The sequence below is a fragment of the Akebia trifoliata genome, chromosome 11 (assembly GCF_017979445.1).
Source record: "Akebia trifoliata isolate Shusen 1 chromosome 11, ASM1797944v1, whole genome shotgun sequence".
Taxonomy (NCBI): domain Eukaryota; kingdom Viridiplantae; phylum Streptophyta; class Magnoliopsida; order Ranunculales; family Lardizabalaceae; genus Akebia; species Akebia trifoliata.
This window is the reverse complement of record NC_141385.1, coordinates 11,296,101-11,323,864: the sequence shown is the minus strand read 5'-3', so window position 1 is coordinate 11,323,864 and position 27,764 is coordinate 11,296,101. Positions and strand designations below refer to the sequence as shown.

The window sequence follows — 27,764 nt, the reverse complement described above, 5'->3', positions numbered from 1 at the left end:
TATTAGAAGACATGACTTCAAATAAAATGGAATAACCAACCGGGGTTGGGCTTGATGGTAAGACTGGGTGTGCTCCCCAGGTCTTGTCTTTGAATCCCCTTCCCACCACCTTGTGTGGCACTTAAATGGGTTTGGGTTTGTCCCCTTAAATCTCGTATGGGGTTGGTCATGCGGGGCCCCCAAGGGAGATTAGTCCGTCACGCTTACGTGAGAGTGTTGATGGGATACTCCCTCGATTACAAAAAATAAAAAAAATAAAAAATAAAAAAATAAAATAAAATAAAATAAAATTGAATAGAATAACATAATTTACATAACCAACACCAAATTCTTGGGATCAAGATTTTGATGACTCTGTACACCATGATAATGAGATATGTTTGTATGGCAAATATGACTGATATGCCCTTTGATGATTGATATAGTATCTACAAAAACTTAGATGTGCATTTTCTTTTCTTGTTTTCATGGGCCGCACATACCAATCATTTTACACGTGTACAGTAGTTAAATATAGTCACTTATTATGAATGGACATAAATAAATTTAAATGTGTGATCTAGAGAGCAAATTCAATCTCCCTTACCATCTCTGTTAATCTCTGATCATATTTTAAATAAGTTGCGAACATAATACAGAAATATGTTTGCATTGCAAATATATTTCCAAAGACCTTTTACACTAAACTCTATAAAACTACATCTCTAACTCTTAAAATTACTTGGAGATCTATATAAACATTAGATTTGAGTTAAAAATAAATAAAATACATCAAATCTATGATTATGAATCAAACTAAATTCACCAATCAAGGTGAATGTTTTTGGTATTGGTCACCAAAGATTCTGAACGGACATCAAGCTTTCTGTATTTAAAATACAGCAAATCTATTACAACACTCTCAAAGTCAAGTAATTAGTCTGTCTTTTCGATCGAACTTTAGTGAATTTCGTTCAAATCTGGAGATGGAAGTTGGCTTTTTGTTGAATTTCTTTCTACCCATTTTGATTTTCTTATCTTCTTCTTCTTCTTCACTCTCGGCATTTCATGGAGATTACGACGAAAGCTACTCAAGAGATCTTCTAAGTTCAGCTAAGAGAGACAAAGACTGGTTAGTCTCAGTGAGGAGAGAAATCCATGAAAACCCAGAACTCAGATTCGAAGAACATAACACCAGTGCTCTTATTCGAAGAGAACTCGATAAACTTGGCATCTCTTATGTCTTCCCATTTGCCAAAACTGGTATTGTTGCACAAATTGGGTCTGGTTCTCCACCAATTGTTGCACTTAGAGCTGATATGGATGCTCTTCCATTGCAGGTATGTCGACCCATGTCTTTATTTTTGTTGGATTTGTTGCTTTTTCTTTTTTAACCTAAAGTTTTGAAGTTTGGGTTGTTGATTTAGGAGCTTGTGGAGTGGGAACATAAGAGTAAAATTGATGGTAAAATGCATGGTTGTGGACATGATGCCCATGTGACAATGCTAATTGGAGCAGCTAAATTGCTTAATCAACGCAAAGATGATATCAAGGTATTTTTGTTATTCTTATTGAATTTTACTAATGGGAATCTATAAGAAACAAATTTTTTTTTTTTTTTTTTTTGGACTAATAGATGATAAGTTGTGCAACTAAATTTTTCCAAGCCGCCAATTTGGTAAGTCTTTGAATGGTAATTCCAGTGACCTTTTTTAATACATGCGTTCACTTGCTTGCCTATGAACCAATAATTGAGATAAAGAAAGAAATATTGATGATTTTTAATGCATATAGTCTTAAGCATATGTACAACGGCAAGTGCACATGAAACTTTAGTGTTTGATACTTCAATTAGATGGTGGTTTGTGTGTTAAGTGGTAACCAAAACCTTAAAACTGGTCACACAGATAGGGACATTGCAGACATCCAACTGCCGACCACATCTTAGTAGGAAAAAAAACTTCAAGTCCAGATCAAGCATCTGATCTAGTTTCGTCAGCAAGGTAAGCTAATCCAATTGAGCAGTCCAGTCTAGCCATTAGCTACAATTCAAGCAAGGATGTGAGCATGTGTGTGTGTATTAGCGTGCTTGGGGGGGGGGGTGGGATTCAGGTTTGTGACCTGAAAGTGCCAATGATCAATATGCATAGATGAGTTTACTTTGCTATATGTGAGATTTTCTGTTTTGGAAATTCCAAGTGAACAAGATTGTGGGTAATGGCACCAGTACTTTACCATGGTCAATGCTGAGTAAACTTTTCAAATAAGCTGAGTCCTAACCTCTAATGGTTGGATTATAGAGTGAATTCAACCCAGGAAGGATTTGGTGTGGTGGATATCATTGCCCTGTTAACGTAGTAATATATCTAGATGACTTCCTGCTGCAATTCTTTCTTGTGGCTGCATTGATGACCCAGCACCAGGTGGCCTTGTAAGTAGTAGCCATTCTAAACTAGCCTCTCATGTGGCCTGTGCCATACATTTTATTATTGTGGCATGAAACAAACCATCTTGTATGTTCTGTAGTACTCCTTTATCCAGGCCTGGGACAAGAAGTGTAGTGTAAAGAAACACTATACGGGCAGAATAATCATCTCTCTTGCAAAATTTGGTTTCTTTGATGAGTCATTGTATTCATATTATAAATCAAAATCTGTGGTATAGATATAATGAGTCAAAGCATAAATTTGAGTAAGATTAAATCATCTGTTGTATGCTCAAGCTTACCAACTCTCTCTTTTCTGTTTGGGTTGGTATCTTATTACACCTCTGCTTCTTCTTCTTCTTCTTGGTTTTTTTTTTTTTGGTTTTTTTGATAAATAAACCAAATATATTAAAACAAGGCGGTCAAGGTGACCAACCAAAAGTAGAAAGACAAGCAAAGAAAACCTTACAAAATAAAAAGGGACTCCCATCTAAATAAAAATTCCTCAAAAAAAGACCCCTTTAAAAGCAATATCCAACTTGCACCAGTGAAACAGTAACCCAATAATAAACAAAATCATGTCATGGCGAGGCATTTCCTCCCCTGAAAAGATCCTTCTATTTCTCTCCTTCGACAAGCTGCACCAAATTGCAAAGGGGAGCAAGACCCAGAGACTTCTTTTCCTACCTGCGAAAACATTATGACTCCAGCAATGGAATAAAGATAAAGTGGAATTTGGAAGACCCAATTAGCACTGAACAACTACAGAAAATGGGACCAGATGTTTGCCGCAAAAGGACAATGGAGAAGAATGTGGTCAACTGATTCCCCACTTACATAGCAGAAAATTTTTTTTTGGCAAAATGAATTATGTAGGACACCTCATTTGGACAACCATGACAGTAAGAAATCTTAATTTGTTCATTTTTCCTGCCTTGAACAGTATTTGCACAGTAATGTATGTTTTGTATTACTTCAATGTTTCTATACTGATTGTGCATCATCATCAGCTTTTGGCTTCAAGTGAACGAATTATGTTCCTCCATTCAATCCTTTCTAAGGTCATGTCTTATGTTAATTCAATTCCATGTAAAACTATTCTTTGTTGTGTCAATTGGAATCCCTTAACTTTTTCATGTTACTTGATGAAGGGAACCGTGAGGCTTCTTTTCCAACCTGCAGAGGAGGGAGGTCTAGGTGCAGCTCACATGATAAAGGAAGGTGCCCTTGGTGATGCTGAAGCAATCTTTGGAATGCATATTGACAGCACAAGGCCCACTGGAAGCATTGCATCCATTGCGGGATCTGCACTAGCTGCTGGATGTGTTTTTGAAGCAAAACTTGAAGGACTTGGTGGACATGCTGCACGTCCCCACTTGAATGTGGATCCAATAGTTGCCGTATCTTTTACAATTTTGGCACTGCAACAACTCATTTCGAGAGAACTGGATCCCCTTCATAGTCAAGTATGTCCAAATATGTATGTTCATCGGTACTTATTGCCTCCTGACTTCATAGCATTCAATTTAACTCGAGCACGGTATTTTAGTTGGGAATCGTGATCCAGAATGGTGTCCTGTTCCTATAACAGTGCATGTCTACTTGACAAGTTTTTATTGGAGTTTCAATACATTGGGCTTCATGCTAAGTGTAAAATGGCTTGGTTAGGAGCCCCAGGTGTTTTAAACTCCAACAAAAACCTGCCACGTAGACAGTGTACCTAGATTATAGGAATGGGACACCATTCCAAATCCCGATTATTTAATTGGTTAATAATTATGACAGTAAATAATGTCAGTTTCTGAACCAGTATAACAGAATCCTAAATATGATTTCCTCTCCATTTTTTTTTGTTAATCAAGTAATTCCTATTTTTAAGAAAATACTGAATGCACATATTTGGAAATAAAATGTATATCTCATATATCAATATAATAAATTTCAATCTCGGTGTCTATTTTGGCCAGCCTGAACGTGGACATTCATTTAGTATGGAAATCAATACAATTCTGGGGAACATAAATGTTGTGGAAATACTGAAAATATTAAGGAAATTTTCATTGAAATTTAGGAAAATGATGAAGCATACATTGAAGTGCACGTACTTTATCAAAGTACAAATGGACAATAAACAACTATATGGAGAGTGGAGATAAAAATCATCATAGTCCCGCTTCCCAATGGTGCAAGTATTTGGAAGTATAACAACAAAAACCAATTATACTGTAATGTCACATTAATTGTATACACTATAATATGCAAAACACTTACTTAAATGAACTAACTATCTAATATTATCTCAACGTGGATGGTTTGGCGTTGGTTATGACAAAAAAATGCATTTTATGCCTTCAGATAAAACTTTCGGTCAAATTACATAATCAGATACGATTTTGAAATATTTACATACCAGATAGTGTTTACCATATGTGTAAAAACTTTTGTAGTGAAACTGCCTTTATATCCTTTAGGTTTTAAAATATCGGTTATGTAATTTTTAAAAATTAAAGGGGTATAGAGGTAAATTCACTACAATATTTTTTATACATACAGTAAAATTTATCCAAGCTACGTAAATATTTCAAAATCATATTTGCTTCTGTAACTTGACCAAAAAATTTATTTTGATTGCAAGAAACACCATTTTTATCATGCCCAACATCTTGATGATGTCGTGAATGAGATTGATATTGACAGCTTTGGAGTGAATATCTACTAGTTGATCTTCACTTAGCATATATGGAAGATAAATTTCCTTGCGTGCTACCTTTTCTCTAATAAAGTTGTGACCCATTTCTATATGTTGTCCTGTCATGTTAAACTGGATTATTAGCAATACTAATAGCAGTTATATTGTCACAATATAAATTCATTGGTCCTTCCCTGGAATAGAATTCTCAACCATTGTAGCATGCATGTACCATGTGTCATAGCTCTATATTTAGCCTTTGCGCTAGATCTTGCAACAGCTATTTGCTTCTTACTTCTCCACGTCAAAAGATCACCTCCAACATAAGTACAATATCCTGAAGTGGAATGTCTCAGTTCCAGACTATGCTCAGTCTGCATATGTAGAAGCTTTACTTTCAAATGGCAATGATTTCCAAACAGCAGTCCCTTCTCTAGGGACGATTTAAGATATCTCAGTATCCCCTGAACAACTTTTAGATGAGTAGACCGAGGAGCATGCATAAAATAATTTATAACACTTAAAGCATACTTATTTCTTCAACGGTTGCTTAGCCCCACTTCGTGTAATTTATGATTTTTCTCCGTTGAACTATATGCGGGCTTGGCCCCAACTTTCCCAACATCTATTAGTAGATATAGGATATATTTCTTTTAAGATGTGAATATGCCCTTTCGAGATCTGGGAACTTCAATCCCAAAAAACTATTTCATGGGCTCTAGATCCTTAATCTTAGACTTTCAAATTTTGAATTTCAAAAGGGTTATTACTTGTTACAACAATATTATCAACATAGACAATCAATGTTATGGTAGTGGTTCCTGAGTGCATCACAAACAAAGTGTGATCAGCATGACTTTGAATATATCCCAGTTTCTTAACTGCCATGCTGAACTTCTCAAACCATGCCTTCGGAGACTGTTTGAGGTTGTAGATAGCTTTCTTTTATCTTGCATACCTTTCCTTCGAAGCCTGGAGGCTTTTTTTAAAGGCACCTTAGGAAGATACTTTTTATATCCATCTGATGTTAGGGGTCACCTCATATTTGCTGCAATGGAGAGTAATGCGTGTATATTTATCTTAGCTTCAGGAGAAAATGCCACGGGTAGTCAATACCTATGTTACTTGGTTTGTGGGTTTGCTCTGCTCAAATTCGAGTTCGTGGTTTGCCAATCAAGAATGAACCTGGTTCGCAGGGGTAGACAAAAATGAAAGTATTCAAAGGTTGGAGTGATGAATAGGTACAAAAGGTATTGAAGATGGTAGATTTGGGGAAGAAAAAAAATCAGATATTTTTATTTACAGGTTGAAGATGAGGGTATTTGCTCATTTTCCATCAATCTAGTAAAAAAGACGAAGGTCAAAGGGGCATGCTCTCAATTTGAAATTTTAGGAAGATATTTCAAATATTATCAATTTGTGGAGGGGTGGAAAAATTAACTTAAATTAAGAAAGACATTTGGTTCGCTACATTTCATGAACCAAGAGCGAATCATACCGCAAACTGGTTTGATTCGGGCCGGTTGGTAGTTCGGTACTTAAACAATGAATTGGGTAACCCTGGTCAATACCATACATTGTGTGAACCCCTTTGCCACTAATTGTGATTTAAATCTCTCACCTGATCCATCAGTGTTGGGTTTCATAGTAAACACCTACTTGCATCCTACAATACTCTTTCCTGCAAAAAGTGTCACCAATTCCCTAGTTCCATTTTTATTGAGAACTCTCATTTCTTCTCGTTTAGCTTCCTTCCACTTTGGATCTCCAACAACATCAATACACTAGATGGCATATAAAAGGGGAACACAAATGCAATAAAAGCTTGAAGTGAAGGAAATAATGACTGATAAGACACAATGGGAAGATCTGTTCATTTATCTATTGATAAGTAGTGAAACTATGTCTTCCCTTGCATGAGGCAATGGGAAGATCTGTATCTTGTGAATCAATAAATAAAGGAACAGGAACTGAAACAGATGGTGCAGAATTAGACAAATTACTTGCTATTTCACGAGAAAAAAAGACACAAACTAGCCAAAGATATAATTATTTTTTTAAACAATAGCTCCAAAACCATTCAAGTCGTATAACTGTCTAATCCTTCACCAAAAACATCATAATTATTCAAGAATGATCGAAACAAAGGAGCTACTTGAATTGAGTACTCATCAGGGGATACTATTCATGAGTACTGTTCACACAAAGTTATTCACTGGTACTGTTTACATATTACTCACAGAGTCCCAAATGAAGAAACAGAAAGATCGTACTTCGTTCTCATACTTAGTAGAAAAAAATGTTGATCTGGTTAAAAAGTAAAGAGCAATGAAGAAGAAAGAAAAGAAGAGAATGTGGAGGAAACAGGGTATTGAAATACCTGTCCAAATAATCTTTTTTCTTTATATGGTAAAGCGATAGATGTTAGATTTTACGCATTCAAAATCCTAAAACATGACTTTAATATACTTTGATTTTTCCCTATAGGATCTAATTTATTACATATCTCAAACACACTATTCATTCAATGTAAAATGAGTTAAGGGTACTTATCTTGTGCCATTGTGAATTATTGATCCAAAACGTTGAAGATGTGCCCTCTATCCATGTATTCCTCGAAGTTTTCAAAACCCCAATCAAATTGATCTCTTCCTTCTAGAGTCACCTTCTCCCTTCTCTCTATATAGATCGGCTGAATACTAATGATTGATGAATATCACTATTGTGAACTTTTTACTTTATATGTTTTCCACACATACGTTCTCTCTTTTTTGTATTTCCAATATGGGGTCGTCGATCCTTTTTATAGATGAAGGTTGAGGGCCTAGAGTTATTATTTTAGTAAGTTTCCTATCCATCAAGGTCTCTTACTAACTTTAAAAAATATTCATAATTCTAACGATATTGAGAATCTTTAATATTGCTATCTATTATGTATATAAAATCTTTGTGCAATTAAACAACAAAAATCGTGAGGTCAATGGGCCACACGATATAAAATTTTAATATTCTCCCACTTGGCCCATTAGACCGATTGTGCTAATAGTGAATTTTCAAAATATTTTAAAAAAGACTTATCTTTAGGATTCTATAACCAAAAATCATTTTATACGTGATTATGAATTTTAAAATCATCAATATTCCCAATATACAATTAGATTTTTTAATGCCATATTTCGATTAGATATTAATGTGAGTCATGGCGGTTGTATGTCATCTATGTCCTACTTCATTCTATATACCACACCATCATATAGCCTTTAATTATGCCCCTTTCATTTGTCTTGTCAAAACATTTCCTGTATTACTTAAATCCAAACAAAATATGCATAATGTAAATAGAAATAAGAAATAAACAGAAATAAACTTTATTTAATATTAATGTTAATGGCAATTACATAACCACTTCAGAGTGATCTATTCCAAATACATAAAAGATTTTCCCAAAAGATCCATCCTGATATCATGTTCTCTGTAAGCTTTTGGTGATAATGTTTTTGTCAATAGATCAGCTATCATTCGAGCGGTGCTAATGTTTTCTAATGACACTAATTGTTTCTGGACTCTTTCTCAACCCACTAAGTACTTGACATCCATGTGTTTCGCATCGTCCGTGTACTTTCCGTTTTTAGAGAAAAACACAGTTGCAGTATTGTCACAATATATCTTTAGCGGCCTGACTATAGAGTTGACAATCCCAAGTCCTAAGATAAAATTCCACAATCATAGAGCATGTCTCGTGGCCTCAAAACATGCCACGAATTCAACTTCCATAGTGGATGAAACAGTAATGCTCTACTTCACACTCTTCTACGAGATAGCTCCTCCTGCTAGTAGAAATACAAAATCCGATGTAAACTTTCTGCTATCAGAGCATCCGACAAAATCTGAATCTGAGTATCTGATCACTTCTAGATGATATGATCTCCTGTAAGTGAGCATATTGTCCTTTGTCTCTTATAGATACCTCATAACCTTCTTTGCAGTTTTCGAATGATATATTCTCGAGTTACTTTGATATCTCCTAACATTCTAATTGCAAAATTGATATCCGGTTTAGTACATGTCTGAGCATACATCGAATTCCCAATAGTTGAACCGTGTGGTATATCCTTCATCTGCTCCCTTTGTAAATCATTCTGCGAACATTGCATCAAATTGAACTTGTCTCCTTTTCCGATAGGCACGTCATCAATAGAACAAAATTGCATTTATATCTCTCTAAGACTCTATTTATATAATATTTCTGAGACAATCCTAATAAGTCTTGAGATCGATTCATAAGGATTTCTATGCCAATGACATATGTTGCCTCACCCACATTAACCATCTTAAAATTCTTAGTGAGATAATTCTTAGTTTCGTGTAACAAACCAAGATCACTACTAGCTAACAAAATATCTACATACAAAACCTATATTATAAACTTGGTCCCACTAATCTTCAGATATATACACTGATAGACAGTGCTTTCCTTAAATTCGGAGAAAATAATGGTATTGTTAAACTTTATTTACCATTGCCTTAAAGCTTGTTTAAGTCCGTAAATGGATTTCTTAAGTCTGCAGGCTAACTTTTCTTTTTTCCTTTTCTGTGAACCCTTCAGGCTGTTTTATGTAGATTTCTTCATCCAAACTCTCATTTAAGAAGTTCGTTTTCACATCCATTTAGTGTAACTCCAAATCATAACGAGTCACCAATGCTATAATGATTTTAAGTGAGTCTTTCTTTGAAACTGGAGAGAATGTCTTATTGTAATTGATACCTTCCTTCTGAGTAAATTTTTTAGCCACAAGTCTAGTTTTAAATCGTTCGACATTGCCTTTTACGTCGCGTTTGGTCTTGAAGACCCATTTACAACCGACTTTCTTACTTTTATGAAACAATTCGACGAGATCCTAAACACAATTCTGGTCCATAGATTTTAACTCTTCTTTCATGGCATCCATCCACTTGATAAAATAATCATTTTCTATTGCTTGAGAAAATATAACCGGATCTTTATTAATCCCAATATCTAAGTCAGATTCCTATAGATACACCACGTAGTCATCTGAAATGGCAGGTCTTCTTACTCTGAGAGATCTTCTCAGAACTACTGGTAATAAATCTTCAATTACGATGGTTGAGTCTTGATGGATTGGTGAACCAATTTGTTCTAACTGTTGTCCATTCTCCTCAAGTTATTAAACATCTTGAGAATTAACAGTTTCATGAAGATTAAGAGATGGTAGGATATTCACTCTTATTTCTTCGAGAGTTATTTTACGTGGTCTACGATCCCATTAATCTCACCATTTTCCAAGAATCTGATGTTTTCGATTTCAACTATTCTCGTATTGTGGTTAAGGCAATAGAATTTGTATCCTTTAGATTTTTCTGGATAACTAATGAAATATATAGAGATGGTCTTGGGATCCAATTTCCTTTCTTGTGGGTTATAAATCCTTACTTCCACTGGGCAGGTCTAAACATGTAAGTGTCTTAAACTAGGTTTCCTACCAGTCCACAGCTCGAAAGGAGTCTTAGGAACCGCCTTCCTAGGAATCCTGTTTAAGATGTACATTGTAATATTTAATGTTTCTCCCCACAAGAATTTTGGAATTGTTGAGTGACCCAATATGTTCCTAACCATGTCCATATGTGTATGATGACACCTTTCAGTTGCACCATTCTACTAAGGCGTCCAAGGCATTGTATATTGTACACAAATACCAAACTTTTCTAAGAGTTTAACAAAAGGGTCAGGGTTCTGACTTGATTCATTAAATCTACCCTAGTATTCACCTCTTCTATCTAATCTAATTATTTTAACATTTTTGTCTAACTGCCTTTCTACCTCAGTTATAAATATCTCGAAGATATCCACAGACTGAGGTTTTTCATAAATCAGATAGACAACCAAACCTAGAGAGGTGGTCTATATTTTTCTTTACTTAAACATGTAGTGGGAAAAGGTCCACAAATGTCAGTGTATGATCTCAAGAAGTTTTTTACTTCTTGTGGCTCATTTCTTAGTATGTTTGGTTTGCTTCCCTTTAATGCAATCCACACATACCGAGAAATCCATGAAGTCCAAATTATCCAAAACTTTATCCTTCACTAGTCTCTCTATCCTAGTTTTAGACATATGTCCCAGACGTTTGTGCCACATGATGGAGGGAATTTTTATTTATCAAGCCACGTTTCAAACTATTATTCGAATGCAAGGAAACTAAAGACTTGGCATAATCAAAATTTAAATTAATTTTATATAAACCATCGATCAAAATCTCATATCCAACTAAAATTGAATGTAAGAGCAACTTTAACTGTCTACATTCAAAAGAAATCGAATATCCTAAACTATCTAATCTAGATAATGAAATTAAATTCCTAGATATGGTAGTAACATAAAAAATGCTCTCCAGATTCATCTGATTACCAGTCTCCAATACCAAGCGATAGGTTCTTACAGCTAACCCTTGCGCTCCGAGGCAGTTTCCCATGAAGATAAATCTTTCATTATCTTACGTTAGTTTCCTACTTGAAAAGAATCCCTGCATCGAACTCGTAATATGAGTTGTGGCTCCATAATCAATCTACCAAGTATTAAAAGATACTTCAGTTAAATTTGATTCATAACATACAAAAGAAAGAGACATACCTTTCTTTTCGAATCAATTTCTGTATTTTACGCAGTCCTTCTTCATGTGTCTCATTTTGTCACAAAAGTAGCACTTGACACCAATGTGATTTGCATTCCTAGGAGTTTAACATTTCCCTGATGCATTCTTCTTCCACTTTTTTTACTTTCCTCCTTTTTTTCTTGTTCCTTAATTCATCACAGAAGTAGACTATTTTCCTTCTTATCCCAATCTCATCTCCTTTTGAATGCACATGTTAGTCAATTTGTTCACACTCTACTTGTCTTTATTAGTGTTGTAGTGGATCTTAAAGGGATTGAATTGAGCCGAGAGAGAGTTGAGGATGAATTGTAATAGGAAGGAATCATTTACGTTCATTCCTAATGTTCTAAGCTCTGCAACCTTGTATGTCATGTTGAAAGTATGGTCTTGTATTCCTCGCACCCCATTGTATTTCATGGTCATCAACTCGGCCATCAACGTGCTCGCAAGTGATTTATCAGCAGACTTAAATTTTTCTTCAACATTTTTCAAATACTCTTGCACGTTGTTATTTGGAGGTAGGGAGGTCTTGATGTTGTTACTTAAATTTTTCTTCAACATTTTTGTAATACTTTTGCACGTTGTTAGTTGGAGGTAGGGAGGTCTTAATGTTGTTAGCAAATGTCATCCTCATTAATATCAAACTAAGCCTATTCGATCTTTCCCAAGCGAGGAGCAAGTTTTCTTACTCTATCGTATTGTTCTCAGTTAGATCTGCAGGTTTTGCAAGATGAATGCTAGGTTAAGATCTTGAACACGTAGAGTGAATTGGATGTGCTTATACCATTCCGAAAAATTTGATTCAGTAAGGATTGGGATGGTGGATGCATTAGAGTGCGATGAACTTGGAACTGAAATAAAATAAGGACAATGTTCTAATAAGTGCTTTGAGTTTTATTGAATAATGATGAACTTATCAATATTACCTAAATTTATATTTTGGGTTAAACTAGGTATATTACTTTAGGATAAAGACTAATTTATTCATCCCATAAGGTTAACATAATTTATTCAATTAGTTTTGTTACCTTTAGGTATCCAATTTTAGTTTTGTTACCTTTAGGTATCCAATTTTAGTTTTGTTAAGTTCATGTGAATTATATTACCTTACCCAAAGTTCAATTAGTTAAATGAAATTTACTTATAAAAAAAAAAAATTAGTTAAATGAAATTCTTCTTTGAGCTAATCCCATTTACTTATTTGAGTCTGTAATTGTAAATATTATTATTCTTTAATGTCACCCGATGACTAGATTTAATACAATTAGATATTTCATAGGTTTTACTAATTAAGACCACTTTGGCAACTACAAAAATAAAATTTATGTTCCTCTATATTGTTCAATAATATTTACGTAACCTTAAGGTTTTTCTTTACTGTTCCAATAACATGATATGGCATAAAACTTTAATCACTAAACCGAAAACCATATTGAATCATAATCTTGTACCAAAACAAAATCAATTGAATCGTGATATTGGAGTAAAACTAAATTCAATTGAATTCTTATATATATAAGCAAAACCGAAATCAATTGAATCAATAAGCAAAATGAAATCAATTGTATCATTAGGCAAAACCGAAATCAATTGCATCAATGTGTATAAGCAAAACCGAAATCAATTGAATCATTAAGCAAATTGAAATCAATTGTATCGTAAGGCAAAACCGAAATCAATTACATCAATGTACATAACCAAAACCGAAATCAATTGTTCAATGTATATAAGCAAAACCTAATTCAATTGAATCAATAAGCAAAACAAAATCAATTGGATCATTATATAAAAATCGAAATTGATTGGATCATTATATAAAAATCAATAAGCAAAACTGAAATCGATATATAAGCAAAACCTAAATCGATTGGATCATTATATATAAGCAAAAAAATTATATATAACCATAATATGAATTCAATCACCGAAATAATATATATATAACCACGAAATATAACCAAAAATCTGAATTCAATACAACCAAAACTGAATTCAATTATACCAAAATATATATATAACCAAAAATCTGAATTCACTTAAACGTAATCCTGTAGCAAATAGAAATCACTTATTTGAACAAAATATTGAAATCAAATTTCAATCATAATAATCATGATTATATAAACAAGATCAAGAAATTGGAACGAGAATTTTATCTTAAAGCATGGCAACTTTTATGCATGTATAGTTCGAAGCCAAGATATGGAAATTCAAGAACCTATGGTCCTGATACCACATGTTAGATTTTACTCATTCAAAATCCTAAAAAATGACTTTAATATACTTTGATTTTTTCCAATAGGATCTAATCTATCACACACCTCAAACACACTATTAATTCAATGTAAACCGAGTTAAGGGTACTAACTTTGTGCCATTGTGAATTCATTGATCTAAAACGTTGGAGGTGTGCCTCTCTACCCATGTGTTCCTCAAAACTTTCAAAACCCCAATCAAATTGATCCCTTCCGTCTAGACTCACCTTCTCCCTTCTCTCTATATGGATTGGCTGGATACTAGTAATTGATGGATATCACTCTTGTGAACTTTCTACGTTATGCATTTTCCACACATACGGTTCTCTCTTATTCTTATTTCCAATATGGGGTTGCTGATCCCTTTTATAGGTGAAGGTTGAGGGCCTAGAGTTATTCTTTTAGTAAGTTTCCTATCCATCAAGGTCTCTTACTAACTTTAAAGAATATTCATAATTCTAACGATATTGAGAATCTTTAATATTGGTATCTATTATGTATATAAAATCCTGGTGCAATTAAACAACAAACACCGTGAGGTCAATGGGTCACACGATATAGAATTCTAACAATAGCAACAAAATACCCCTATTAGAAGGACATAATACCAACAAAACTCAAAGAAACAATCAAAGACTAATTTTCTCGACAGCAAATCAGAATATATTCCTTGCTGGATTTTTGGCTATTCCCTTTCTATTGAGCAAATTTTGCACCGTTCCAAGTGTTAGGATTGGACCATACTCAAACTTTTCCTATAGGCTGGATTGCTAACTATGCTTCTAACAAATCATTATTTTGGATAATTTAACTTCTAAACTTGAGCCTATAGTGTAGCTTATAGATATAACTCAAACCCTTTCTCTGTATCCTGCATTGTTTATATCATGGATCCATCCATTCATAACAAAGGTTTCTGGTCCGTATATGGTATATAGTGTGACTACTTATTTTAGTGTGAGATACTTGTACGCTTACTTTTATTTGTTCTAGTTTAAAATTTTAATCATATTTCCAATTAGTGCTATTAATAAGATGTTAGCTAATGTGATTTATCACTGAAACTTAACTTCCTTTGTGAAGGTTCTTTCTGTTACTTATGTTCGAGGTGGGACGGCATTGAATGTCATTCCTCAATCTGTTGAATTTGGGGGCACTTTGAGGAGTCTTACCACAGATGGTCTGCACCAACTTAAGCGGAGAGTTAAAGAGGTAATCAAGATCATGTACTCTTTTACTTCTACACATTTCATATTGGTCTCTGGCATATCAGAAAAATATACAATGAGAGTGATCAAATGACCATCTGTCCTTCATATTCTTTGGATACATATGCATGAGAATGCTGTTCTTGGGTCTAGAATTGACTTTCACATTCACTACTTTTTCCTTCATTGCTTGTTTTCGCACTATGATGGTCTCAGGCATTCAAGAGGAAGTCCAGGAGGCCATTATCAGTGCTTTGGGCTTCATGTTCTATTGGTACAAATGATTTTAAGGAGTTTCGGGGTTTTCTTTGAGGACCTTTTTGTTTAGATGGGATTCTTTTGTACTTTTCTTTTTCTGGTTGTTCGGTTCAAAACAGAGACAAGTGAAATACAAACAAGAGTCTTACAGAGAGTCGAAAGGGTCATAAAGAGTCTGATATTGTTCTACCTTCTCTTGTGCTTCTTGAGTCGAGGCTCAAAACCTCGCGTCCCTTTCTCTTCTTTAATTGCTTTATAGCGTCACTAGAAATAATTTGGTCTGTGCTCTCTATTAAAAACAATACACTCGGTTGAATTCTGATATGCATGGAGCTTTTTGCAGGTTATCAAAGGACAGGCAACTATACACAGATGTAAGGCTTTCTTTGACCTGAAAGAAAAGGAGCATCCATCATATCCAGCTGTCATGAATGATGAGATATTGCATCAGCATGTGGAGAGGGTTGGCGGACTCTTACTCGGATCCAAGAATGTTAAGCCAGGCAACAAGGTTTTGGCAGGCGAGGACTTTGCTTTCTATCAAGAAATAATACCTGGTGTGATGTTCAGTATTGGAATTAGGAATGAGGAATTGGGTTCAGTTCACTTGCCGCACTCCCCCCACTTCTTTCTAGATGAGGGTGTCCTTCCCATTGGAGCTGCACTGCACACCGCACTTGCGGAGACTTATCTTAATGAGCACCAAGATTCAGCTGACCATACCAATCTTTCCGATTGAAAATTATGTTCTTTGTGCATTTCTATGGACTGTAAAGATTCTAAAATGGGGAAAAAAATTTATTCACTTTATGTGCAACAAAAAAGACAATGAATTTACCATTAGGGGCTTGATATTGGGGATAGTGTTGGTTCCAACCGAAGTGCTTCTATCAAAGCACTTCTATTGCCCAATTGGATGTTTGGTGACAATGTTTAGGAAGTGTATTTTTTTGAGATATATCAAAATTATGAAACATTTAATGAACAAACAATTTCTCTCAATATTTTGGTAATTGTAATAACGAGCAACTTGAATCTTTAAAATAATTTCTAGGGTAATTTTAGTTATTAATTTGAAGAAACAGGTCTGGCTTGTTTTTGGTTTCTTGCAGTGCGGTTACCATACACCAATTTCAAACCTATTTTTCGAGTTCAGAAGCAGGGATGTAGTCTTCAAATGCAATCTGTTTTTAAGATAGAATTCAAATACAATGATTTTCAATAACCATTGCTTTCCATATACATACAAGTTCCATATTCAGTCTGGTGTCGCTTCTGTACGTGCCATTGTCTCAAGATGAGTCTTACTAGTCTGCCTTGAAAATCAATAGAAGGAAGTCAACTTCAAAACTGTGGTTTGAAATACCAAAATAAACATTTATAAGTTAGACCAATGAATATATATATTTACATTCATCATGTCAGACTGTAAATACCCCCATAAATAGGTTAGTAAAACCAGCTATCTACAAAAAGCTGATATATTCATCACTATGAAGACAGTCACTGCATACTTATGTACACATATCAGACATAGAACCAGGAATAGATTTCCTAGCAGCTGTCCCTTCGATTGGATCTTAGTAAGGGCACCTTTTCTTCCATGAACTTACCCAACCTTTCACGTTTCTTCTCGAACTTCTCCTTTGCTTTGGTGTGGGCTTTGGTCTCTTTCTCCATTTCATCACAAATTGCTTTCAACTCCAACTTTTTGTCTTCAATTTGCTTTTGGACGCCCATTGTGTGTATAATGACTTGTCTATCTGCTTCTGATGTAATAACTGGAAAAAAAATTCCTTCCTGTTTCCTGAATACAACACAAAGTCGACAGTTAATCCAGTAGCCAATGGCATAAGTAGAGAAATGAATCCCTAGATTTTTTGTTGTAGTTTTCGAAAAAACATGAGAGTTTGTCCAAGGATTTTTCAAACAGAAAAATGACAAATTACGAGATCTGTAACTATTCTACATCCCAAAAAATGCACACATGATGCATACAAGCTTATAGAAACATTTTATATTAAATTAAGTATTTGGAGATCTGAGATGCTAAAGTGCTAGAGTATATCGACGTACCCATATCCAAGAGAAAGAACTCCATTGCCTTTCATAATCCCCCCATCTAGAGACACTGCCCCGTGTTTTATAGAAGAATGAGCATGTTTCATATGTTCCCTGGTTTCATAGACTTGGAGTTTGCCAAAAAGGAGAAAGAATAAGGTCTCTCGAAGACCATGACCTTTAGATGTCTTTGTGTACAAATGAGGCTCGTCTACGTTGATCATATTAACAGCATAGCCTAAGAACCCAGTTGGGAATTTTCCAGTTGGTGAGACAGGATCTCGCAAGGCTAGCTTCCGTAGTGGATCATTCCCTATAAACCCTCCAGTGTAAGGACTGTCAAGAAAATTATATTAGTTTGATCTTTCCAACACCTTATTAACAATATAATTGGATCCACATTCCGATGTTTTAAGAAACCCAGATCAGGAAAACTGGTGGTCACGATCACCACAAAAGTAATAAAACTGGAACAAAGAGACCTCTTTGCACTACCTTATGTCCTCGAGGCATATAACAAGAAACCGACCACTTATTGATTTTCGAAAAGCATTTGCCACTTCATGGAGAGCATGGTCACGATCTACTTCACCATTCTTTCTATACCTTTCGAGAGCATTTGCAGCTGTGTAAGACTTACATACAACTGCGAGCATGTGATCCTCACCCAAATACTCCGAAAATATTCTGCAAATAGACGAAGGAGGGTAAATCATTTATAAGTGAGGGCTTTCAGTTTATGGTAGACACAATAATCTAAACTATGATCGCATATATACGATTTAGAAAGGTGAGATGGAAAGAGAGATTACCTACTAAGTTTACTGCTGCTAACTGTTCCAAGTAGGGCAACAACACCAACTATATCTTGCATAAAGCGATCATGTGCTTCTAGAGACTGGATGGCCTTTGACAAACTACAGAAAATAGAAGCAGCCGTATCTCCCATGACTTCAATCCTTTGCACCATTACCTCTTTTCCGTTCTTTAGGTAATCCAACTCACGTTGTGATTGAGGTTCAATTGAAGCTGAGAGAGGCATCAAAATTGCAAACCCATTTTGAGTCAATTTACTTAATCAAGATCCATGGAATTCATATACCTAGAATATCTCTAATATAAAATTATGATCATAGTACTAAAAAAATGTCCGCATATTTCATATTTTCATGAAATATGCCAAAATATTTTCATTTCCATAAAGCTCAACATGAAATTTAACTGAAAGTTTCCTTTCATATATTTAAGTGAAAATCACTAATTGTTTCACAAAATATTTAGGTGAATAGTAAATTTCAATTGGAAAAAGCAAATTTCAGGTATAAAAAATGAAAATTTTCATTGGAAATATTTCAATGAACAGAAAATTTTGATCGACAAGGAAAAATTATTCTAAAATTACCAAGAAAATGTATAAAAAAAATAAATAAATAAATTACTCATAAAATTTATTCATTTGAAGAAATAAAATATTATTAATTAGATATTTGTATGTGATCGTATAGGATTATTCTAGGAAAATAACATGTTCATTAAGGCACAAACATAATTGTCTATGTTCCAATTACTTAGTTATTTGATTAGTAATTTGCTCATAAGAATTTTGAAATTGAAATATAATGATGTGTCAACGCAATATTTTGTAGTTGATTATTCAAGTGTTTAAGCATGAAGGTATACGTAGTATTTCGATGTAGAATATTGTTGTTTTTTATTGTTGAGCTCTCAGATACCAACCCCAACTTAGGACAAAATGCTATTGATCTTTATTTCTACACTCCATACAGTCGTTTATTGTATTTTGATAGCCTATGAGTGTGTTTTCATTCAGCTTTATTATTACCTGCAATTCAATGAACACCTTTATAATTAATTTCAGCATCTATACCACATTTACATCATTTCCATGAAAATTGTGCTTATTTTCACATAAGTCAAAATTGTCAAAAATATTTTAATTTCTAAGTTGACCAAAATTTAATACCTTGATCATATGATAAAGCTCTTAATTTCATACTCAAATATTCAATTCCACAAAATAAGTACTGAAAATGGCTCAGAAATATAAATCCAAAGGGAAGCATAACCTTAACATGCATAATAGATAGATATGTCAAGTATTTGTCCATAATGGTCAAGAACTCATGGAAGCACTCAAAAATTAACACAATTCTTAAACAATATCAAGGAATACCTACAAATTTCCTGGACACGATGAAAATACCCACACTCCTTATGATACTAAGGTAATAGAATGAAAAAGTAAGATTATTCTTCTGCAATGTCCTTGTATGCATTCAAGCTTAACATACTTCGGTATGTTGCGACCAGTGTCAAATAACCAAGCTTTAGAAACATAAATACTTTAAATGCATCTCTAAAAATAGTTGGAAAATCTGAGACACTTCTGCATATTTGCAGAACTTTAGCGAGGAAAATGATTATTTAGAAGCCATGGAAACGGTTCATAACCTTGTAAATCATATATTCCTTGCTCTATTGTTTCCTTCTGCTCATGAAGTGTTACCAGGTTCCTTTCGTGGTTCCCAATCAGTTCTCCAAGCCTAAGAACATCGTTCTCAAGCTCCTGTAAAAAAGTATGGCCAGCCAAGACATTAGTGTCAGCAGAAAATATAGCCGAAGAGATATTTAAACTTTCCGTTCTTTGATCTGGCTTTTATTAATTTATTTTCTTTTACTTAATAGTTTTTTAGGGTGTTATAAATGATCAAGTTGACAAAACTTATTAATTGTATATTGGGAGGTGTACCATCATAAACCTCGTGGCATTGACTAGACGAGGTGAGGGCACTAAAAACCTAAAAGACTTTGAACATGTACCTTGGTTTATTCTCTAAATAAATAATAAAATAAAATAAAAAACTTCACTTCCTTAGTGATCTACTAGCATATATTCAGTGACTGATATATTCTTCAATTTCTACAAAATCTGATATGTGCTTACCTGAACTCCATTCAGGTAATTACTTTTGTATAGAAAATAATTTGTTGGAGTGATATCATTATGTGGTTGATTATATGATGATACTAAATTTGTCCTCTCTACATAATTTTATTGCCTCTAATCGGGTAGAGTTCATAGATATTTTACCTTGATCAATAAAAACACTTTAAGGCAGTATTTGCGGCAATTATCGGGTGTTCAAAAAGGAATACTTTAAAGTGATTGGTGACAAAAGCTAAATGAACTACAAGGATACTAATGTCAAGTAGAATCCCATATTTATGACTACTTTCCAAATATGCATTTAAAATCCATTACTCTACCTTCCCATCATTTGCGATAGATTCCATGAAGGTTTCCACAAGCTTAGGATCATGGTAAGATAAGTCCTGAAGAAGTAAGATGTCGCCATTGGAATGTTGGGATTGCACCACCCCATCACACTCTGTTAAACTGCCCGTCTCCTTTTTTGGAGTTTGCAGCTCAATGTTAACCTGTAAAAAAGATAGAATAATCATCAATTCAGAGTTTGGGACTGCAAATAACTAAACTGGTGCAAAATGGTTGCAACCTTAAACTTCAAGCAGAGCTCAGGATGGTGAGAGTGAGTGGCTATAAAGCTGAAGATCCCTTGTACTTGAGGAATATGAATGACAGGCACGACACACCTCCCATGGTGAAAAGTATACTGGAATGTCTCATCATCTATCCCTGATAATTCTGGTGTAATCTTTAGGGCATGGGAACGACCAAATTTCATGTCATCGTGTATAGTTTCATCAACACCACCCTCAGAATTAACAATTTCAAAGACAATATTTTCCAGTTGATGGCCAGGAGGACAACGGTCAGGAACCTGAAACCAAGCATATTCCATAAAAGATGAGCATGGGAGAAATATAATAAGAGAGCTTCTATTGCCACACCAATTTTTGCTAACGCCACCCCAACATGTGTGTAATTCTTTAGTGATTTATATATGAATTGGGGTGGCATTAGTAAAAGTTGGTGTGGAAATAGAATCTCTCATATAATAAAGTACACGTCATGCAGGAAGGGGATGGCAAAAGAGATGCAATACTAACCGTGGAAACAACTCTCAGCATCCTTTCCACAACTTGAAACTTTTCCATTAAAAGTGTACGCTCATCATAAACAACAGAAAGGGACACTGTAGAAAGAAACAAGTAAAAGTAGACATGACTACAAAATATTGGATTAGTTTACTCTTTATGTCTATTCATGGTTTTATACCTAAAGGAAACTGTAGAAGCTAACATAACCTGTAACATAAAATATTGCAATACATAATACAGTTATTTTCAAACAACCAAAGTGCATTAGAAGGATAGATGTGTCACTCTGAGGGGAACTACATATATTGGACTACTATGAAAATTTCAAAAACCACCAAAATCAGCTAATTAATCTTGCTGTTTCCTTACCTACAAATAAGGGAAATATGATTCTAGCACTAGTTTGAGAAGGAAGAAGCCCTCCATTTATTTATTAAAAACTTGCATGACCTTCCACATCATTCCTGAAAGAACGAGAAAGCACCCTTGAGAGGAAGAGTGAAATGACATTTTAGAAGCTCTAAAGGCTTCCTGTATCAAGATCCTTTATCTCAATTTTTGTTTGATGTTCTTAAGGTTTTTTGCAGGATAATGTCAGAGTTTATCCAATCCCCAGTCGTCTGGTTTTGAGGTCAGTGAAGGAGGCCAATGATTTCACATATTCAATTCCTTGATGATACCTATGGAAATCTAGGTTCCTAGCCACCACTCGCCTCACGATCTAAAACCACCTGGGAAATGACATTAACCAGAACAGATTATATCAATCCCCTAATCACTGAAGGATCATCTGAACCCAAAGTCCCAGGAAATATCAGCCCCTGACAGGCTAAAAAAGAAGACATATGTTGAAATTTCTTTTGGGACAGCATAGACAAAGATGGGAACTGCTCCGCTAGAGGACGACCCAAACCATCGATCCTCCCAAAAGCAAACACCATCACCCCGAAAGCAATTTGGCTACAAAAATCATGCCGCATCTTGAGGATACCTTTCCAAACTCTTCAATCAAAAGGCCCATTTGAAGGCCTGCTTTACCATCCACACTTTTCCCACCAAACTTTACTTCAATAATTCGCTTCCATGGGTTGTCTCAATCAGCCCCAAATCTTCATAACCATTTGCCAAGCAAGGCACTATTCATATGCTTCAATCTACGGAAATTTAAACCACCAAGCTTTTTGTTTGTGAACATTCTATTCCACTTGACAAGATAAAACTTCCTCAACCCATCCTTGCCATGCCATACAAATTCTTTGAAGAGTTTGTCTAACTTGGATTCCAAACTTTTTGGGAATGAGGGCAAGGATTAAGTACACTAAAATGCTAGAAAGCGTGCTCTTTAACAACGTGGTTTTCCCTTTTTTTTTATAAGAACTCCACCTCAAGAGTTCAATCTTTTCTCCACTCACTCGATCACCGGATCTCATAGAGCCTTGTTATTATAAGGGGCCCGAATTGCAACCCATAAAAGCCACAAATACTCCACTTTCGACACCTCACCAACTGCATGTTATCAGATATAGGTGGTGTTTGTTTGCGCTATATTTCAGTGCTTATTGCTGAAAAAAATTAAATTCAGCACTTTTGTCAAAATAGCGCGTTTGTTTACTCGTGCTTATTGCTGAAAATAAGTGAAAAAAATTCAGCATTATTTTGATGCTGAAAATAAGTGCTGAAGCGGTAAGCACTTCGCTTTTTTCAACATGGACAAGTATGCCCTTTGTTTTTTTGAACATGGACAAGTATGCCCTTATTCTTAAAAGGATATTACCTCTTATATCCCATGGTAAGTATATAAACACCTCACAAATTAATAAACCCACACCATAACTAAATTATTTTGTCTTATATGGGTTAAAATTTTTGGAATGAATTGATGTTTGGTGAGGATGATCTCTACAATGAAGAGATCATCTTCACAAAAAATCAGCACATCTTGAAACTTCTAACCCTATCAAAACAAATTCAAGAACCGTAAATTGTCCCTTTAAAAAAAAAAAAAACTATTTTTAACGAGTTAGAAGTTTCAAAATAGACGGATTTTTGGTGAGGATGATCTCTAGACCATATAGACCATCCTCACTAAAAATTTGCTCATTCCAAAAATTTTAACCCATATAAAACAAAACAAAAAATGGCTATAATGTGGGTTGTCCTTATTAATTCATAGGGTGCTTTTATAATTACACATCCTTCATTTCCATCGAAAATTATTCATCCAAAATTAAGTTCTTTTAAAGTTGATTTCAAATTTTGGTGGCTTGTATGACATTATTATTTTTAATTTGAAATTTGTGGGTTTTTATAAATAGAAATTATTATTTATAAATTGAATATTATTTGAGTATTATTTATTATTTAAAAATAAATTGTATTTTAATTTTATAAGAAATAATATATTTTATTGTGTTTGATAATAAATAAGCATTTGAAACATGTAAACAATGTATAATATGATTGTAAGGGTAACAAAGACAATTTATCAGTTTCAGCAATGTGTAACAAACATGATTCAGCATTTAAACAAACAACTTTTTCAGCACTTAAATTTAGCGCTTATAAGTTTCAGCGCTTAATGCTATTCAGCACTTATTTTTTTCAGTTTAACAAACAGCACCATAGTTCTTTTTTATTTATGCTTATGTCATGTCCTTTTTCGTCCCCATAAAACTATAAATAGGAATGAAGAAAGAATAAACACAACTTCTATCTGGAATTTCTTCTTCTCTTCTTTCTCTCTTTATCTTCTCTAAACCTTAAATCACTTCTACATGGTATCAAAGCTTTGGTGACGACTGAGAAGATCAAAGAGAGTTTTGAAACAAGTAGAGAAGTTTTGTGATCACTCAAGGAGAGCTACAGGGGTTTGACCTCCACCTTTCTGCAGCCCAAGGACTGTCGTCCACCTTCCTAAGGCTGTCGCCAGCCACACAGCCACCATCTAGGGGCTGTTTCCATCACCAACAACCATCTAGGGTCTGCCACAGATAAGCAACAGCCATCTAGAGTTGTCGCACATCAGCAGCCACCATCTAGGGGCTGCCGCAACACTTTAGCCACCTCCTAAGGCTGCCTCTGGTCACCTAGGGTAATCGCCACCTCCCACAGACCATCCTAGGTCCGTCTCTTCCCTTCAAAACCTCTTCCGAGTTCTTCATCCAACCTATTAGGGTTTTGTGGATCTCCATCGAGTCATTCTTCACACTTGATTGGCTATTACAGCCTATGTCATGGTTATAATAGCCTACAAGGTGAGTCGGATTTTTTCTTTTCATCGGGAATACAGAGATAGATTCTAATCTTATGTTGTAAGTGGTTCATTAGTGTATCTGAGTAATCTCTCATGTGATATGGATTTTCTATGAGTAGTTTACTTCTCCGAAATCATGTCAAAAGTAACTTCAAGATAGTCTACCAATAGTGGGTTTGGATCCTTGCAAGTTAGAGAAGAAAATCCAAACCTTCAGATCACCATAGTCAAACTCGATGGCACAAACTACCTGTAGTGGGCTTAGTCTGCGAAACTAGTCATCCATAGAAGACAGAAAACGGGTTATTTGACTATGAAAGACACAGCCTAATATCTTAGATCTTAAGTACGAACAATGGGATGCTGAGAACGCCTTGGTTATCTCTTGGTTGTTGCATTCAATGCAACCTCATATTAGTAGAGGATATCTTTTCTTGAAGATAGCACAACAAATTTGGGAATCTATGACCCAAACTTATTCTCAGACTCAAAATAGTGCTACAATCTATCAATTAGAACAACATATATTGCATCTCAAGCAAGAGAGAAAACATTGTCAGGCTACTTTTCTGAATTATACAACATGTGGGAAGAGCTCGATCACTATTTACCCTTCATTTGGGAAAGCTCTAAAGAATGCCCAGTTCAACAAACATATTGAGACACGTCGTACATTTCAGTTTCTCGCTGGTTTGACTCCCGAATTTGAGATGGTTAGAGTTCAGGAATACTGTGTACTCTTATGTTCAAAGTGAGGTGAGTCGACGCTTGGCCATGGGACAACTGGATATTTCTATGAGTGAAAGATCTATCATGGAAGTTAGTAGACAAGGAGAAAAACAAACTTCAAGAGTGAAGAAGTTTGAAAAATCCACCCGGGTACCAAGTAGCAGAGAGAGGCCAAAGTGTGACCACTACAGAAAATTTAGGCATATTCGAGTAAAGTGTAGGGACTTGATAGGTCGTCTTGATTCATTTCAACCTAAGGGCCAATCTTCCTTAACTCATCATGCTTCCAATGCTGACATACTAGATGATTCCCCAAGTTCTGAGATACCGACTCTCATGAAACATGCATCATTCTCCCAGGAGGATATTATTTGTTTGAAGACTCTAATGGATTGTTCCACTGCAACATCTTCCTTCACACACATAAGAACCACTGTCACTACTCATCATGCTTCCTCATCTCAATCAAACTCTTGGATTCTTGATTCAGGAGCTTTAGATAACATGACAAGTATGTCTTCTTTCTTTCAATTATATAGCCCATGTTCAAGCAAGAACAAAGTTCATCTAGCTTATGGTTCCTTATCTTTCATAGCTTGTAAAAGAACCATCAAGGTTCCTCATAGTTTTCCTTTATCTAATGTTTTACATGTTCCTAATCTCACTACTAATCTTGTGTCTATTAGTAGTGTTACAAAAAAATTTAATTGTAGTGTTACATTTTTCCCTATCATTGTGTCTTTCAAGATTTAGCAACAAAGAGGGTGAATGGCAATGGTCGTGAAATAAATGGCTTGTACCTTCTCAACATCCCAGTATCTCAGCACATTTGACATGCTCATGCTTCTCAAAGTAGTATATGGTAGTCAATAAATCCTGAATAATGCAGTGGCATATTCAATTGAGTCGTGTTTCTTTTCAGTATTTACAACATCCGTTTCCTTCTTTGCTTCAGTTTATGTCATTGTCAGAGTTACAATGTGAAGTTTATCAATTGTCAAATCACTGTCATTCTTCTTATCCAACAAGCTTAAATAAAAGTTCATCTTTATTTCTCTTGTGCATTCTGATGTTTGGGGTCCATCCCATATTACATCTTTGTTGGATTTCCGTTATTTTGTTACCTTTGTGGATGACTATAGCAGATGTACATGTGTACTTTATGAAAACAAAAGATGATGTCTATTCCACATTCCAAGATTTTTATGTGATGGTTCTAACTCAATTTGGAGTAAAGATCAAAATCCTTCACTCAAATAAAGAAAGAGAGTATTCCTATGAGGGCTTGAAACAGTTTTGTACTACGCAAATGATAAAATAACAAACTTCAAGTGTTACCACAATCCAATAGAATGGTACCATTGAGAGGAAAAATCATCATTTGTTGAAATTAGGAAGAGCTTTGTTGATTGGTATGATCATTCATAAGTATTTTTGGTCTGAAGCAATTCTTACAGCATGTTACATTATCAATTGTACTCCCTCTAGTGTCTTGAACTTCCAACCGCTTATGTTGTTCTTCTTTCCTAATCGTCCTTTATTTTATGTGGTTCCAAGAGTCTTTGGGTGTGTCTATTTTGCTCATATCTCCAGTCTTGCTCGCACTAAACTTAATCCAAAGGCATTGAAGTGTGTGTTTTTTGGTTATTCTAATTTTCAAAAGGGTTATAAATGTTATCATCCACTTACCCTTCATCGATTTGTCACAATGAACATCACATTCTTCGAAGATCAGTAACACTTTCCTAGCCATGATCGGCAATCACTTCAGGGGGAGTGGTTCCTTCCATCCACTAATCATGAGTCTCTTCTAGAGTCTATCTTTCTCAATTTCACTACCTTCGTCAAGTATTCCAGAATAAACTATTGAAGTTGTGCAACAAACCAAGTCAGTGCCTAATCTTTTTGGATGCACTTACACCATAAAAGAAAAACAAGTCTTTGTTGATCCACCATGTCACACCGTTGAGGAACCAAATCATGTTCTCATGACTACTTCACATCTAATTTCTTCAGATTCTAATGTTCCATTGCTCATCGGAAAGGTAAACATACTTGTACCTCGCATTCTATGTCTCAATTTGTTTCCTACCATGATGTGTCCATCCTATCACTCCTTCGTAGCTACTATGTCATTTGTTTCCATCTCATCCAGTGTGAAAGAAGCTCTCTCCAATCCCAACTGGAAATAAGCTATG

The 27,764-nt window shown here is 34.9% G+C and overlaps 2 protein-coding genes across 2 annotated transcripts in view; one reads left to right on the top strand and one right to left on the bottom strand.

Annotated features, from left to right (window-relative positions):
* The first annotated feature begins 828 nt into the window (after window positions 1–828).
* Window positions 829–16,287, top strand: ILL3 (IAA-leucine-resistant (ILR1)-like 3). Its single transcript, XM_086458622.1, has 5 exons — window positions 829–1,319; window positions 1,407–1,532; window positions 3,556–3,870; window positions 15,100–15,228; window positions 15,826–16,287. Exons 1-5 carry the CDS (start codon window positions 966–968, stop codon window positions 16,219–16,221), a joined length of 1,320 nt encoding a protein of 439 aa, XP_086314748.1. The 5' UTR covers window positions 829–965; the 3' UTR covers window positions 16,222–16,287.
* A 519-nt stretch (window positions 16,288–16,806) lies between these two features.
* Window positions 16,807–27,764, bottom strand: part of GMI1 (gamma-irradiation and mitomycin c induced 1) — a 78,205-nt gene continuing 67,247 nt past the window's right edge. The window contains exons 29-36 of the mRNA XM_086458621.1: window positions 21,594–21,679; window positions 21,080–21,364; window positions 20,832–21,002; window positions 20,016–20,130; window positions 18,356–18,572; window positions 18,039–18,230; window positions 17,559–17,879; window positions 16,807–17,289 (exon numbers count right to left, since the gene is read on the bottom strand). Of these exons, the coding sequence (XP_086314747.1) occupies window positions 17,037–17,289; window positions 17,559–17,879; window positions 18,039–18,230; window positions 18,356–18,572; window positions 20,016–20,130; window positions 20,832–21,002; window positions 21,080–21,364; window positions 21,594–21,679 (1,640 nt within the window). The 3' untranslated portion in view covers window positions 16,807–17,036. The remainder of the gene's footprint in view (window positions 17,290–17,558; window positions 17,880–18,038; window positions 18,231–18,355; window positions 18,573–20,015; window positions 20,131–20,831; window positions 21,003–21,079; window positions 21,365–21,593; window positions 21,680–27,764) is intronic.